General features: G+C 53.4%; 1 protein-coding gene across 1 annotated transcript; it reads right to left on the bottom strand.

The window, feature by feature from the left end:
- Nucleotides 1–145: 145 nt before the first annotated feature.
- VAT1 (vesicle amine transport 1) lies at nucleotides 146–8,799 on the bottom strand. The gene is made up of 6 exons (XM_065651330.1): nucleotides 8,430–8,799; nucleotides 7,007–7,214; nucleotides 6,490–6,660; nucleotides 6,315–6,404; nucleotides 5,166–5,407; nucleotides 146–4,312 (listed from the first exon to the last, which is right to left on the bottom strand). The coding sequence occupies exons 1-6, from the start codon at nucleotides 8,754–8,756 to the stop codon at nucleotides 4,211–4,213; spliced, it is 1,140 nt and encodes a 379-aa protein (XP_065507402.1). The 5' UTR covers nucleotides 8,757–8,799; the 3' UTR covers nucleotides 146–4,210.
- Nucleotides 8,800–15,247: the final 6,448 nt, after the last annotated feature.

The following is a 15,247-nucleotide window of genomic DNA, read 5'->3' as shown; positions in this document are numbered from 1 at the left end:
CTCACCCTGGAGAGTTACAATTTATGAACTGAATGTGTCCACCCACTGATTGCCTGGAGAAGCAATAAAAGCACCCCAGAGGCTGAGCTGGAGGCAGAAGGTTCATTCCCACAGAAGACTGAGCCACATACCGCTGAGGGTTTTGTTATGCTTTTAATTACCATTTGAAACACATAAGGCATATGGTAACATTAGACAGAGGAGCATTACACAGTAGAGTCATGTAAACAGCATTGGCACACTTGCTTTCTGTCCGACTTGGTTACACGCACAAAGCGGAATATATTTTTCCACGTGTCTGTAGGATGAGCATCACTCGTATCACATTAAACGCAAACCAACACGACGCAGACAGTACAGACCAGACCGTATATTGTAAGAGGCTCAGAGTAGAACGCATTTCACATCACGCTCAGGTACCACTTGCCAGTCACGCTTTGCCATCACCAGGGCTTGGCACAGACTTTGTTAGGCAACAAAAGTGGTTTTACGCCTACGATAGCAGCTCTAAGTGGCCCAATTAAAGCCTGAAGCCCACCGTGATTCTTACCTCCCCCTGCTCAATCAATTCTAATTTTATACGTGCCCAAAATGAAATGTACAGCTAAACTCTCTCAAAGTATTTGGTGGGGGTTCTGCTCCCCTGCACAAGCCAAAGCCTCTGCTCTCATCCCCTTCTGCGCTTAGTGAGCTTGAGAGAAACCAAAGAGCCAAAAGAAAAGGTGACAAAAGCTGCCTGGTGATAGCAAAGGAGCCGCCTTTCGTCCCAGACCAGCAGTCCCAGTCTGGGAAGGCGATTGCAGGACTGGCAGTGGTGGGACTGGCAGAGCCGGGACCCCTCTCCTTGTGGGCTCCTTACACGTCCCGCTCGGACTCCTCACGGCACAACCTTTGGGTCAAGCAATCAGTCAAATAAATGTTAAATTGCACTTCTGAGAGCTGGAATGGCACATGCAATTTAAACACAGGAACCTCCTGTTTCCTCAAGAGCGCGACTTTGCCCTAAACAGTTAAGCAACATTGAGTGGAATGATTTTTATCCCAGGGTTTTTGTTTGTGGATTGTTTTTTGCTTTGGTCCTTAGTGTACAAACCTGCTGGTTAACTTTATTAAGACACTTGCAGTTGTTTTACAGAGGTTCTATACTTATTGGCCTATTAAATGTTTGTCCATTAAAAAAAAAAAAAAAAAAACCTCAAAAAAGCAACCAACCACAACCACCTAGAGCAGAGCATTGAGCAGCGAGGCAGTAAAGAGCAAGGTTACATTTAATCTTGGTTTTTCTGCAGAAAACATTGTTTCTGCCAAGGGAGATAAACCAGTCAGTGCTAAACTCTCAGATAATAACTGCTCAGTGCTCTTGCCCTCGTAAAGGCTTTGGGAATTTGTTGGTAGAAGATACACGAGCAGCCACCCACAGAGAGCCGGGATTGTTCCCAGAGAGCCAAGGCAGATAAAGCCTGGCTCAAGGACTGGCCTGAGCCCAACAGCTGCCCTCGGGGAGAGCCAGGCTCCGCAACAGTGCTTCTGGAACCAAGGAGCACAGAACCCCCAGGAAAGGCTGTAAAATACACAGAAACGGAGCGTCTTACTCCAAGTCAGACTACATCACAAAACAGAGCTAGCGAGAGGCGTAACAGGTTATTTTTTTGGCAATACTTTGAAAGGCCGGAATGGAAAAGGCTCTAGTGACTTCCCAGTCCTTACGGACAGGTAGAAGAAGGCACCGAGATACTGGTTTGTGTGGCGTACTGGTTTGGTGTGCGTACGCGAGGCTGCGCGGCAGGGGATGCTCCCGCTGCCCTCCTTGGCCGGGATGGACCACGGGACCCCGGCTACGCTGCCCGATCCAAGGCCATCCAAGTAAGGCACTGAGCGTGTGCTTAGCTGAGGGTAAAGCGAGGAGAGGATGGTATTGGGAAACACGACCTGATAGGTTTTTCCCCCCCCTTTATCAGTGCGCAGGACCTGGAGATGCGCGGGGTCGCGTGCCGTCTGAGCGCGCTGCTCTTTCATCAAGGTGAAGTCCAGTTTCTCGGAGATGCAGGTCCAGACTTCCCATCTCAGCAATGTAGACAGTCCTGCTGTGAGACCTGCTAAAGCAGCATTAGACACTGTTGGATTCAATCTAAATTAGTGTGACCGGGCAGGTTGAAAGGAGAAGCAGCAAGATTTTTGGATTTTTTTTTTAGTTGTGCTTTGTGCGTTTCATCAGACCATGTTTATGACATTCACGTATCAAGTGCGAGAGATGGACTGACAAGGACCTGTGACGGAGCTCCAGCCCTCCTGAGGTCGCAGGGATTGTTTTAATGCCTCAGGTTAAGCAGGGTTAACCCTTGATGCTGTGCCTACGCGTTGCTAGGAGGTGGCAGAACCAGGGGCTGAGCCCAAGCACCCAAAATCCAAACTGCACAGTTGGAGGAGCCGCAACGGAGGCTGGAGCTGGTTGAGGAACAAACCGCCATCCTCACCTGCCCAGGAACCCCCAGCCCTGGGCAGTGTTTGCCAGAGGGGCTTCACTTTTGGGGCCCTTCGCCCACCGGTACCTCCCCGCTTTGGTTCTGCAGGACTCCTGGTCCCAAGGTTTTGCTCCTGGAGCCCGAGCTCTTCCACAATGGGCAGCTCTTCTTGGTGCCCTCAGGTTTAACTTTTTCAAATCTAAAACGAAGCCTGCAGCACCTACAACCCCGTGACAAAGCCTCAAAGCAAGAACAAACGGCACCGGAGTCACCGAAAACAGGGTCCAGTAAGAAGGGGGACACCATCCAGGACAGAACTGGGCTTGGATCTCTGCACAGCGACATTTCCAAATGCACGGAAGAAAGAAAAGAGGAAGAGAAACTGCGTTGTGGTCTGGGAGGAGCACCCCAAGCAGCTCCTAAACCCTCGGTGATGGAGAGAGCCCAAGGGTCCCAAGATTTGCAGTTTTAGGGGAAGAAGAGCCCTGCACCACGAGGTGAGGGCTGGTTTGGGTGGATATCTAAGGAGCTGGCTAGAAAAGAATGAAAAGCACAATTCAAACTGCTCAAGATGCCCAAGCCAAGAGGCTTGGCACAGAGCTGGGCAGTTTACCGTCTAAACGGGGAACGTGGCGATAGCTTTACTGGGTGACACAGCCCAGAAAGAGCCAGCCCAGCTCCTGGGGAGCAGGTTTTCAGGGCTGGTTCTTGCATGTTAACTTCCCGAACTGCAACACCTCCCCAGCGCGCAGGGCACAGCACAAAGCAAACATTAGCAGGGGCTTGTTTTTGTTCCCATCTTGCTGAAGTCAATTCAACACCGCAGTCCTTGGAAATACAAACACAAAGGTGAAGTTTAGCCTTAACAATACCGACTTGGAGCCCAACATTAATAAAGCACAGAGCCAACATCAATTGTTCCAGTCATTTGAGACACAGTTGAGTCCTTATGGTCTCTAAAAAAATCAGACAGAGTTTTGATCTCCCTGTACAGTTTGGAATCAGAAAATGGACATGATCAAGTTACCCAAGTGAAATTTTTCTTCTGTATTCAGACACAGACCAGCCTGTCAGGTTATTTGCCGACTGCACAGAGAAGACACCGCAAATTAAATGAGATATGCCATAGACTCCAAAATGCCAGAGTGGTTATTTAGAAGGCAAAGACAACGTGAGCTGTTATTATCTGACCAGTGTTAGAGGTCTATGAAAGCAGAGGAGAAAGAGGGTGGTTAGTGGAAACAGAAGAGTAGCCCGTGATGGAACTAAACAAGGCCAGATGTGCTTTACCTCCAGCTGTTTCCTCTTCCAAACTTGAGGAAAAATCCTCAGTTTGGCCCATTCTCCTGCTGAACAATCTTCTCAAAGGTGAGAATGCAAATGCTTCAGCAGGGCTCACTGACAGGACATTACATCCTGATTTTATGGGGACAGGCTATGCAGTTGTTAATACCAACTGCCTGGAAGCTTCAGCTGCACTGCCAGGGAAAAATAAGGTTAGTGTTGGAAATTCAGGAGAGAAACAAGTGATTAGAATAACGTACGAAATAAACAGGCTTCAAACCAGAGAGCTAAGGCAAGAGGCGTATCTGGCAAAGGGTCAGTCACAAGGAGAGCATGCAAACCTCATCTGAACTGTAACCACGATGTTCTGGTGAAGATGGAAGCTACTGATCTGTCCATTTCCAGGTCCCAAAGAGATCAGGGAGTTAACCCATGAATTCACAATCTGCACACAGCTCTTCCGCTTAGTTCTCTTCTTTTCTGGATTCTTCCTTGGGTGCTTCAGGAACCAGGATGACCTTTCCAATATTCTTCTTCTCTTGCATCTGCCTCATGGCATCTGCCACCTGGAAGCAACAGAAATCTCGTGAGACCCACACCCACCACGGTCATGCCCTTCCCGGGTCCCTTGGGCCACCAAACCAGCCCAAGGGCCACCCACGAGGCAGCTTTCCTGGTAGCCCAATAGTGGGAACAATTTCTTCCCCAAAGGGCTGTGGGGCATTGGAACAGGCTGCCCAGGGCAGTGCTGGAGTCACCATCCCTGGAGGGGTTGGACAGACGGACATGAGGGTCTCAGGGACATGGGGCAGTGCTGGGGGGTGGGGGAACAGTTGGACTCCATGACTTTGAGGGTCTTTTCCAACCAAAGTTATTCTGTCATTACCAAATCCTTCGCTCCCCTGCAGTAAATCCTACCCAAAAATTATTTCCAAGGGAAGAACCTGACTCTTGCCTGGACACACCAACGCAACACCACCGAGCATAGCAGAGCTGCTGGAAACCCTGCCGCTCCCTTCCAGTTCCATTCTGCTTCACTGCCTGGGCTCTTTATCAGTCGTGGAAGGGCAGCAGCAACCTTCCCAGCTGTCTGCTTAATTACAGGGTGCAGACTCCGGTCTGATGCATTATCCAGCCCTTCCATGGGCTGAGCACAGCTGAGCACCTGCCCTGGTCCACAGGGACACTGTCTGGCACTGCCCAGCTCTGCACACTGGAGCGGAGGAGCCACTTTATTCCCCCCCACTCTTAATATCTTAAAAGAAAAAAAGGCACTGAATGTCTGAGAACAGATGGTTATTAAACATTCGCATCAGCTCAGCCCCCATGAACGAGGTGCTCACACTGAGCTCACTGCGCAGAAAACAATTGCCCAGTAACTTCTGGGTGTTGCCAGCTTACATGTTAGCGCAGACTCACCTGATCAAAGGGCCATACAGAGTCTATTTTAGGCTTGATTTTGCCTTGACTGTACAGGTTAGTCAGCTTGGCTACAACACCTCTGATAAGCTCAACTTCTTCTTCCATAGATCCAAGGTAGTAGCCACACACAGCCTTGTTATGCTGTAGGAGCTGTAAGGCGTTGATGCTGAATTGGTTCCACCAGGTTTTAGCCATAGCCACGAGGTTCTTCTTCTGCCCAGTGAGCACGTTTGCTACCCCTAAAAATAAGTGAAGCCACAGATGAGCTGGAATCAACACGAACAGGAGAGGCAGTGGAGTTTCCATGCCACAGCTCAGGGTGACAGCCGCGCACACGGGGCACAGCGATGGATGGATCGCATCAGGATCTGCCCAATCGACCTTCAATGGAAACAGGTACCTGCCTCAGCCTCGAGGTATGCAGAATTTGGATTATCAGCACAAATCTATTGCAAAAAATATAGAACAACAGCTCTCCTAGGAGGGTAGCAGCAGTGCAGCTAGACCGGAGTGCTGGCAAGAGAGGGTTACAAGTGCCACCCAGCCAGGCTGGCAGGACAGCACTGCCCTTCTCCTACAGCCCGGCTCCTTCAGGGGAGCCACACGCTGCCACGGCCGGGACAAGAGCAACGGGACACTGCTGCAAGTGTCTGCAGTCCCGCTGGGGGCTGTGTGAGGGCTTTGTCCGCCGAACAAGAATCACAGTGTTTCAGGGCTGGGGAATGGAGAGATAAGTATTCAGTGGCCTCAAACCTCATCACCCACACATCCTCTAGAAGAAAAGCAAGGCTCTATGAGTGCTGTGCATTAAGGCAGGCTGGACAAAGCGGCCGTGCCAGCGTTCCTCCCTGAGGACATTCCAGCTTCCCCTGCAGGCACCGGCTCACACTCCAACAGGGATTTTTGCCATGGGAGGGAAGAGCCTCGGAGCCTGTGACCGGAGCTCTCGGGACAAGGCGCAAACCTCCCTCCCCTCAGCGCCTCACCCAGGAGAAGCATCCTAAAGCCCTTCGTGAAATAACAGAACTATTAATACAACACACACAGCAACAGTGATGCTCCATCATGACTGTGCATCCTCACAGAGTATTCCCTGCCATCCCACGGTCCCAGGAGCTGGGGTTTGGCCACGCTGCTCACGCTTACCGTAAGTGATGAGTTTGCCCATCGGCTTCAACAGGTGAAATGCTTTAGACGTATCAGATCCTCCCAAGGGGTCCAGGACGATGTCAACACCTGGAGGGAATTGATAGTAACTAGAAGTTTCTTTGGACGTGAAAGAAATCTAAGACAGTTGTAGAAGTCCTCCACCACACCGTACCTTTGGGGGAGATTTTCCGGACCTCCTCTGCATAATCCATCGTTCTGTAGTCAATGGGGTGAGCAACTCCACTCTCCTTGAGTGAATCGTGCTTGGAGGCAGACGCGGTGCCAAAAATGGTGACGTTTTCTACAGTCTTGCACAGCTGGATGGCAGCAGTTCCCACACCACCTGAAAAGCAGCGGTGAGAAACACTTAGAAGCAAACAGCCCCAGCGGCCAGAAAAGCCTCTGGATAGGTCAATTATCCCTGCTTGTACCAACTGCAGAGCACCGGGAGGGGATGGAATTAAGAATTTTCCTATGGCAGGATGTCTCCTGTGACACGCTGGGGGTGACCGACCCCGGCTGCTGGGAAATGGGTTCAATATTTCCCAATGCCTGGGTCAGCGTGAAGCCTGCATCTCTGGCACAAGACATTTTATCAGCCCAGCCCCATTCTGATTGTGTCCTCGCTCATGCCACCCGTTCAGAAACGATGTGTTGAGGCCAAGAGTCTCAGCACAAGAACCATTTACCTGCAGCCATGTGGATGAGGACGCTCTGGTTGGGCCTCAGGTTTCCAAAGTCAAACAGGATCATGTAGGCAGTGATGTAGTTGACAAGAAGAGCAGCCCCTTCCTCGAAGCTCATCCCCTCAGGCATCAGGAAAGTCTGACCGGCTGGCACGTTCACAACTTCTTGCCAGAGCCCTGACCTAGCCAGGACCATCACCTTATCGCCAACCTAAAAATCAAACAGAAGGCAGCCTGAAGGAAGCCCCAGGCTAGCAGAAGTCATCACACCCTTGTCCTCCCTAAGCCAGGGCCAGGTATCCATGTGCTGTCCCTTACGTGGAGGTCTCCAGAGACCAAGGAGGTAAGAGGGACCAGGGCAGGGTCCTGCCCTCCCTGCCCAAGTTGGGACCAGGAGTCAAGCCTTGGTTGGAAAATCCCCTCAAGATCATCAAGTCCAACCATTAACCCACCCCTGGCACTGCCCCATGTCCTGAGAACCTCATGTCCGTCTGTCCAACCCCTCCAGGGATGGTGACTCCAGCACTGCCCTGGGCAGCCTGTTCCAATGCCCCACAGCCCTTTGGGGAAGAAATTGTTCCCCAGATCCAACCTCAACCTCCCCTGGCGCAACTTGAGGCCGTTTCCTCTGGTCCTGGCGCTTGTTCCTGGGGAGCAGAGCCCGACCCCCCCTGGCTCCCAGCTCCTTTCAGGCAGGTCAGAGATCAGAAGGTCTCCCCTCAGCTCCTGTTCTCCAGCTGAACCCCCAGCTCCCTCAGCCGCTCCCATCACACTTGTGCTCCAGCCCCTTCCCCAGCTCCGTTCCCTTCTCTGAACTCGCTCCAGCATCTCAAGGGCTTTCTTGGCATGAAGGGCCCAAAACTAAACCCAAGATTCTAGGTGTGGCCTCATGTTTTAGCAGCCATGCTTCAGCCCAACACCCTACTAGCACTCACCACTAACAAAAACATTTTGTTCATGCAAGTATACCTTCCCAAGGAACACAACCGCTTCCAGCTTTTCCCCACAACTGCAGACCCCAAAGACTCCATCCCTTAGGGTGGAGAGGCAGCGATGCTCTCACCGTCCTGGGGCTGGGAAAGCGTTTCACCGGGAGGCTCAGGCAGAGATGGGCAGGGACGCTCCGGTGACATCCTGCCCACGCAACCCCTTTGTCATGGGGCTTTGTCCGCTGCCGAAGCCGCCGCGGGCGGGATCACGACGCTCCGCGGCCGTCCCCATGCACGGAGCGCGGCTGTACCGGGACCGGCCCGCCCGGCCCGCCGGGGAACCCCGGCGGAGAGACGGTCACCGATGGAGCTGCCGGCACCGGCCCCTCCGGAGGCTCAGAGCCCGGAGGGGCCGCACCTGCAGGGCGGGGCCACCGCAGTGCGGCGGGGCCGGGCGGGGCCGTACCGAACCGGGTCGTACCGGGGATGTCCCTCACCTGTCGGTCGCGGACGTCGTCGCCGAGGGCACAGACGGTCCCGGCGCACTCCATACCGGGGCAGACGGGCAGCGGCGGCAGCCGGTCGTACAAGCCTTGCCGGGCCAGCAGGTCGGAGAAGTTGAGGCCACAAGCGCGGACCCGCACCGACACCTCCCCGGGCCGGGGGCCGCCGCCCCGCCGCGGCTGCACCTTCACCTTGTCGTAGCCACCGAAACCCGTGAGCACCAGCGCCCGGTGCTCCGCCGGCTCCCCGCTGCCCGCCGGCGGCTCGGGGGTCTGCTCGGGGGCGGCTGCGGCGGCGGCCGGGGCCGGTTCGGCGGACATGGCGGAGCGGAAGAGAACGGAGCGGCGGGAGCGGCTGCGGAGCGGCGGGGAGGCGGCAGGCGGGGAAAAGCCGGGGCGCGGCGGGGGGGGGGGCGGACCGGGGACGGGCGGGGCCAGCGCGGCGGGGCGGTCCCGGTGCCACCCGCCCCTCCGCAGCGCGGTGTCCCGGGGGAGGCTTCGTCCCGCCCCGCTCCGGCCCCGAGGGTCCCAGGGGTCGCTCCCCCCGGCTGCTCTGAAGCTGATGATGCCGGGGAGAATGGGGCGCGGGGGCGGAGATTTGCTCGTGTACCCTTCGCCGGGGCCTGGGCGTTAATTAACGGGAGCTCCCGGGCGTTAATTAACGGGAGGTCCTTCATCCGCAGCCCTCAGCATCTGCACTGCGGATGCAGCTTTGAGGAGCCCTCGGTTCCCCGTCCTGCACGTAGCATCTTTTCCTCCACGGGTTGTTTTTTCTTTTCTTTCCTTTATTTTTTTTTTAATTTTCTTTTGCTAAATGATTCCTTTCAAGCAAACAAACTGCCCGCATCTTTTCTGGAGACATGTTTGAAATGGCTGTTTTGCTTGGAGTGTCATCTCACTGAGTTACTTCTACAATTTATTGGGAGTAACTGATGTTGCTCACAGGGAGGTTTAATAAACATCTCTCTGCTCCCAGCCCTGAAATGGCTGCGTGCAGCAGAGATGAGGCACAGACTGGCTCCCAGACAAGAGGGAGGAGTAGAGCTCTAGTCCTGTAACTAAAGACAAATAAATAAGGCAGGATGCGTGGACAGATTGATGGATTCAGCCTCTTTTTCTGAGCATGAAGCATCTGCCAGCAGACAGCAGCCCTCTCATGCATTCACCACTCGAATCTGTGTCCAGCTCCCCTGGATCACACTTGCCATCAAGACTGTTGATTCAGTGCAGTTTCGGGTGCGAAGAGGCAGTCGGATCCCCGCCTCGCTTGTCTGCTGCTTGATGAACGCATCCTTGTCCCTAATAACCCGCAGCCATTGCAGGGTGACCGCACAAACGGACGCGTGAAAGACGCCTTGTAAAAGAAAAACATCCATCCCCAAAAAGAAAGCCAAGACCACCTGAAGCATAATCAAAATGTGTACTGGGGGAGCTTCTGTGTCACTCCAGAATTCCCAATTCGCTGCTGCCAGCGTTTGATGGGAGGCGGATTAGCAAAGCCCAGCGTTTCCAAGGGCTTTGTTTGCGACAGCAAGCCCGCTCCTTACGCCAATGCAAGTCTGCTGACCGAGGCCAGCGGGAGTTTCGCATGAATATGGCCTTGTCCTGCAGAGCTGGGCTGGCCCTGGGGCTGAGTGAGCCGAGCGGGCTGGGGCTGCTCAGGAAGCGGAGCACAAAGGCAGGAAAGCGGCCAGGAGGGCAGAGAGGCCTGGAGCGGGCTGCACATCATCTGGCGCTGCGGTCTGGCATATTTATGGGTGTTTGGATGGCTGGAGTGGGAACAAGGAAGAGGCTCGTGTCCAGTCGCACGACGGGACCGCAGCCTGGCTTACACAGCTACTTCACATCTTTGTTTGCTGTTGCTTAGCTCTGAGAAACACACACAGCCCTTCCTGGTGTCCGGGCATCTCCCATGCCCCAAATTAGGAAGAAGCGGTCAAAGCACAATCCTCTGTCTCCTAGTACTCTTCCTAGGGGCTTTCCTACCGTTTGTCCTTCCAGTGGTTTATTTTCACAGCGATGGATGAAACGTGCTGGCCAGGAGGGAGCCCCTACGGAGACCTGAGATAAGCGGGTGATTCCCAAAGGCTCAGAGAGTGGTAGATGAAGGTTTTGGGAGCCAGACTCCTCTTCTGCTAGCCTGCTCCAGCCGTGTGCAGCCCTGAAGCAGATTAGATGGGGTTATTTTTGCATAGTGGCAGGTCTGTTTGATCGGGCAGGCGGTTCTTGCTGCCTTTGTCTCTTTTGTGCTCCCGAGTCAATCTTTCCTTATGCGTCCACTTTAGTGGCGTTTCCCCTGTGAATCTTACTTTATGCGGTTCAGATTTTGTTCTGCTGGGGTAGTTTTTTCCACTGTATTTAAGAGGGACAGTTCTGCTTAACGGCTGCTGGGGCTTTTGCTGCACAGGAGCACGCAGCCGAGGCACTGGGACCTTTGGAACGGCCCCGCGTTGTGCTTTGCAGCCAGAGGTAGGCACAGGCCACCGAGGAAACTGCTCTCGTTATCTCTCTCGCAGATGCTCAGTTTTCCAACAGCCCTGCGCCTCACCCTGAGCTCCTGCCTCCTGCTTTTCCGCAGGCTCCTGCTGCTCCCCGACGGGAGGCCGTGCCCGCAGCGGGAGCAGTGCCAGCCCTGCCTGGCTCTTTGTTCCACCTCCCTTTATTTTCACACAGGGCTCTAACAGTCCCTCTGCTCTGCTCTCAAGGACACCGGAACAACGAATGGCAGGAGATAAGGAAGCCTGGCAGCCGTTTGCAGCAATCGGCGGCCTGCGGGAGTGCGGCCTTGGCCCCAGGGCTGGCTCAGGATGGACGCAGTGAGGCTGCCGGAGACCTGAGACCCCGCTCGGGGCTGAGGTTTGCTCTGGAATCAGAGGATCACAGAACCATTTTGGTTGGAAAAGTCCCTCCAGATCACCGAGTCCAACCGTTCCCCACCCCTGGCACTGCCCCGTGTCCCTGAGAACCTCATGTCCGTCTGTCCAACCCCTCCAGGGACGGTGACTCCAGCACTGCCCTGGGCAGCCTGTTCCAATGCCCCACAGCCCTTTGGGGAAGAAATTGTCCCCCAGATCCAACCTCAACCTCCCCTGGCGCAACTTGAGGCCGTTTCCTCTGGTCCTGGCGCTTGTTCCTGGGGAGCAGAGCCCGACCCCCCCTGGCTCCCAGCTCCTTTCAGGTTGTTGTAAAGAAGGGGCTGTGTGGCCCACAGGGATGTTTTCAGGTCTGTATATTTTGTCATCCTGGAACTACAGCAAGGATTGACCTCGACCCATCTATCTGGGTTTGTCAGGAGCTCAAGAGAGAGATTCCTCCTGCCTCTGCCTGTTATTTCCTTTTTTTTTTTTTTTTCCGAGTGTCAGGATGCACAAAGACCCAGACGAGAGCTCCCAGCTGCATCACACGTACCAGAGACGCTGTGCTTTCCTGGATGACACCGTGCCGGTATCACAGCAAATTACATTGAGATTTGACGGGCAGAGCAGCGGGTGGAAAAGATCTGACACAACCCCTCAGACGTACCTGCCACTCACAGCCACAGTTCCCCGCGCGGCTGTTTTGATCACAGAGACAATGGAGGCGACTGTCAAGTGGGAACTGAAGCTCAGTGAACGTCGGTTCACTCCTCATGGTGACAGCAGACTGAAGAAATCCTCCCAGCAGAGGCTCATTACCACAAAGAACGTTGCCTTAGCTGGGCTGGGGCTGCTCCAGCATCTTCCCCTGCACAAACCTGAGCAAGCAGAGGCTGAGGAATTGCAGCACAACCAGGTGGCACGGCCGGTGCGGGGCTGCGTTCCAGGTGTGCACAGAACAGCATCCCACCGTGTCCTCCTCCAGAGGCTTTCTCTGCCGCAGTCCTTGGAGAAACCCTGGGAAAGGAGAAGCCTTCTCCTGACTTTCAACCCTCCACCGCAGCATCAATAATTTACTGACAGTTATAGTCCCCAAATTACAGGCTTAGCACATCCACATGCTGCGCACCCATTACGAGGTGATTATTTGGTTCGGCGTGTCTCACCTCACTGAAAACACACAAACTTCCCCTCTGTGTGCTCGTTGTGGCTTTCGAGGGATGGCAGCAACGGGAGGAGGTTTTCTCTGCACCACTGAAAACTCTGCTGCTGCAGAAACCGTTTCCACCCAGCACCCGTGCCAGGGAGTGTCCAGATGGGTTCACTCCATCCCCGCAACAGCCGGTGCTGTGTGCCGGACACGTGCTGGCGGTGGCAGAAAGGGCACGATGGGGACAACCGTGTCTGTGCCGCATCGCCTCCACCCAGAGCAAAGGGAGGGCAAGGCCAGCGCAGCCGTGGCAGCTGCATTTCTGGACCCGGCACGGGAGGGGATGTGTGTGGCAGGAGTTTTCCATACACAAAGGGACGGAATAAAGAGAATCAGCGACTTCCCTCCTCTCACCCCGACCCTCTTCGTGCCTGCGGTGCTGCAAACCCCTCACCTCCAGAGGTTCCAGATCAATTTCTCGACAGAAATCCGCAGCAATAATTGAGGGATTGTGCCTCCTCAGCCTGGAACACACGTGCTGCAACTGCAGGTTTTCCAGCAGAAGCCTTGTCAGTCGAATGCCTCTTTGCTTTAATCCTTGAGATTGCTGAAGGATGCTGCTTTCATCTGATACCATTTATGGACTGTTATAATGAGCTTTGGCTTGCTGAGATAAATTAAATTGCTCACCCAGAGGTGCAACTTCATTAATGCCAGCAGCGAGGCAGAGCACTGTTATTCTAGCACAGAATGTAAACAGGCTGGACACATGAAAGAGGATTTAGCTGGGATTTTTTTTGCTTTCTTTTAACCTTCCTAATTGCTGTTGATTTGTATCTTTTTGCTGTATGTGTTCAAACTCTACTGCTCCTGCACCTCTTCATCTTACAGAGGAAACCATCAAATAACACACCATTTGCCTCTGAGTGATTTAACTGCTGAGCATTAACAGTTAGAAATACTCTGCGGTTTTGCCTGGCAAGTTTCTAGCTCTCTCACGTATTTGACAGGTCCAAACAGATACTTAAGACTAGATCTGATGAGAAATTAAAGCACGTCTCTCATTTCTGTTCCAGTTTGAAGGCTTATGAGTGGAAATAAGATGTTGCACACCGAACCGAATGGCACAGAAAAGATACGTATGAAGTTAACAATGAATGCATCATAAAAATGTGATGGGCATGAGCTCTGCGTCCCTGGGGGTGACACTCATGCACCTCTTATTAGGTACATGCAGGGGTCATGGTCATACAACAGAGTACAGGAGATTCCTCACTCGTTACGTTCACCTGCTTTATCATGTCTAAAATTAAGCCCAGAGCCTGTGACTGGCTGTAGAGGACCAGACGGTGACACTTTGTGCAGGCACAAGAACAAGACGTCACAGGCTCCAGATTTCAGGCTGCGGGTCCTTTGGTAAATGTTGTTTTCTCCCAGCACATTAATACAGGTCCTGAGGATGTCTCGTAGTTTCCTTGTACAACAAATAAATATAACACAATCAAGCTCATTCATAATAGCAATTAAAATCCCTGAGAGCGCGGATCAGCCAGGGAGGAGCCAGCCACAGGGGAAGCATTTTCAGGAGCAAATGTGTGGGAGCCATCTGTCGCCTCACCAGACGTGGTGACAGTCACAGCATCTCCCCCTCTGCATCCTACTCGGAAAATTTACACCGTGCCTGTAGGTTGCCGAACGTATTTTGCAAGTGTTGCCTGCCAAAAGGTGCATTGCACCAAATGGGACAGAAGGCTCAGCGGTGACAGTGCCCCAAGTGGCTCTGAGCAAAAGGCACTTTCTGCTGCTGCTTTCCCTCCCTGGGGGGAGGTAAATGCGGCTGGTGGGTTTGCGAAGGGCTTGAGAATTCACTACAAAAAGCTCCTCTGAGGTAGGGTCACAATAATCTTGTTGGCTGGAAGCAAAAAACTAATTCTTATCGAGAAATACAGTGCAAAGCTTTCAGAAGAAAGATGTTGGCCAGGGGAGCATCTTGCTCCAGGTGACACCTATGGCCACCCAGCACTCTACCTGCAGTCGAAAGGACAATGAACTTTTCTTTCTGTTCCTCCACATAAAAGCTGAGCAATGTGCACACATATCGGAAGGCCAAAAACACCCCTACAGGGCTTACAAAACATGACACGGTGCTGCACAAGCTCCTTTCCCTGGGGAGGGTGCAAGGAAAGGAGCATGTGACAGTTACTCATCACATCGCTTAAGGCAAGGCTGGGAGGCATCGAGATGCTGCAGCAACACAGTCACAAAGCTACAAGACGAGGAATTGGCTGACAACAGTTTCCTGGCCCAGATAATGCAGGAGTCAGAGCAGGTGAGGACATGAGCTACGCTGCTGTGCTTGTAATTCCAGGACGGCCTCATCCCCTCCGCTCTGCAGTCTTGCCTGGTGTGTGATGATAAAAAGAGGTGAGACCTGAACTCTGGTTTGACCAGCTGAATGCATTACGGACACACCTGCAGCCCTGCTCTGCATTTGGCCCCTGTCCTGAGGCTGCATCCCGAGACACGGGACCTGTGTGTGTCCCATGAGCAGGCAGCCCGTGATCCGAAGTGCTGCCATGTCCCAGCCGGCACTCGGCTGGCAGGCCCAGCAGAAAGCAAAGCAGTGCTCAAACCCCCTGGGCACCTGCATGGCACCGTGCCCTGCACCATCTCTCTGTTCTTTACTCATCCCAGCTTCATGCACAGCACCAATATTTATATATGCAAAATGCCTGTGATTTCAGCAAAAACAATCTGCCCCCTCAGTCCATTAATAAATCCAGTTTCACTGCCAAAACATTTTAACT

Source organism: Caloenas nicobarica, chromosome 24 (genome assembly GCF_036013445.1).
Source record: "Caloenas nicobarica isolate bCalNic1 chromosome 24, bCalNic1.hap1, whole genome shotgun sequence".
Classification (NCBI taxonomy): domain Eukaryota; kingdom Metazoa; phylum Chordata; class Aves; order Columbiformes; family Columbidae; genus Caloenas; species Caloenas nicobarica.
The sequence above is the reverse complement of the archived record's forward strand: the minus strand, read 5'-3'. Positions and strand labels throughout refer to the sequence as shown.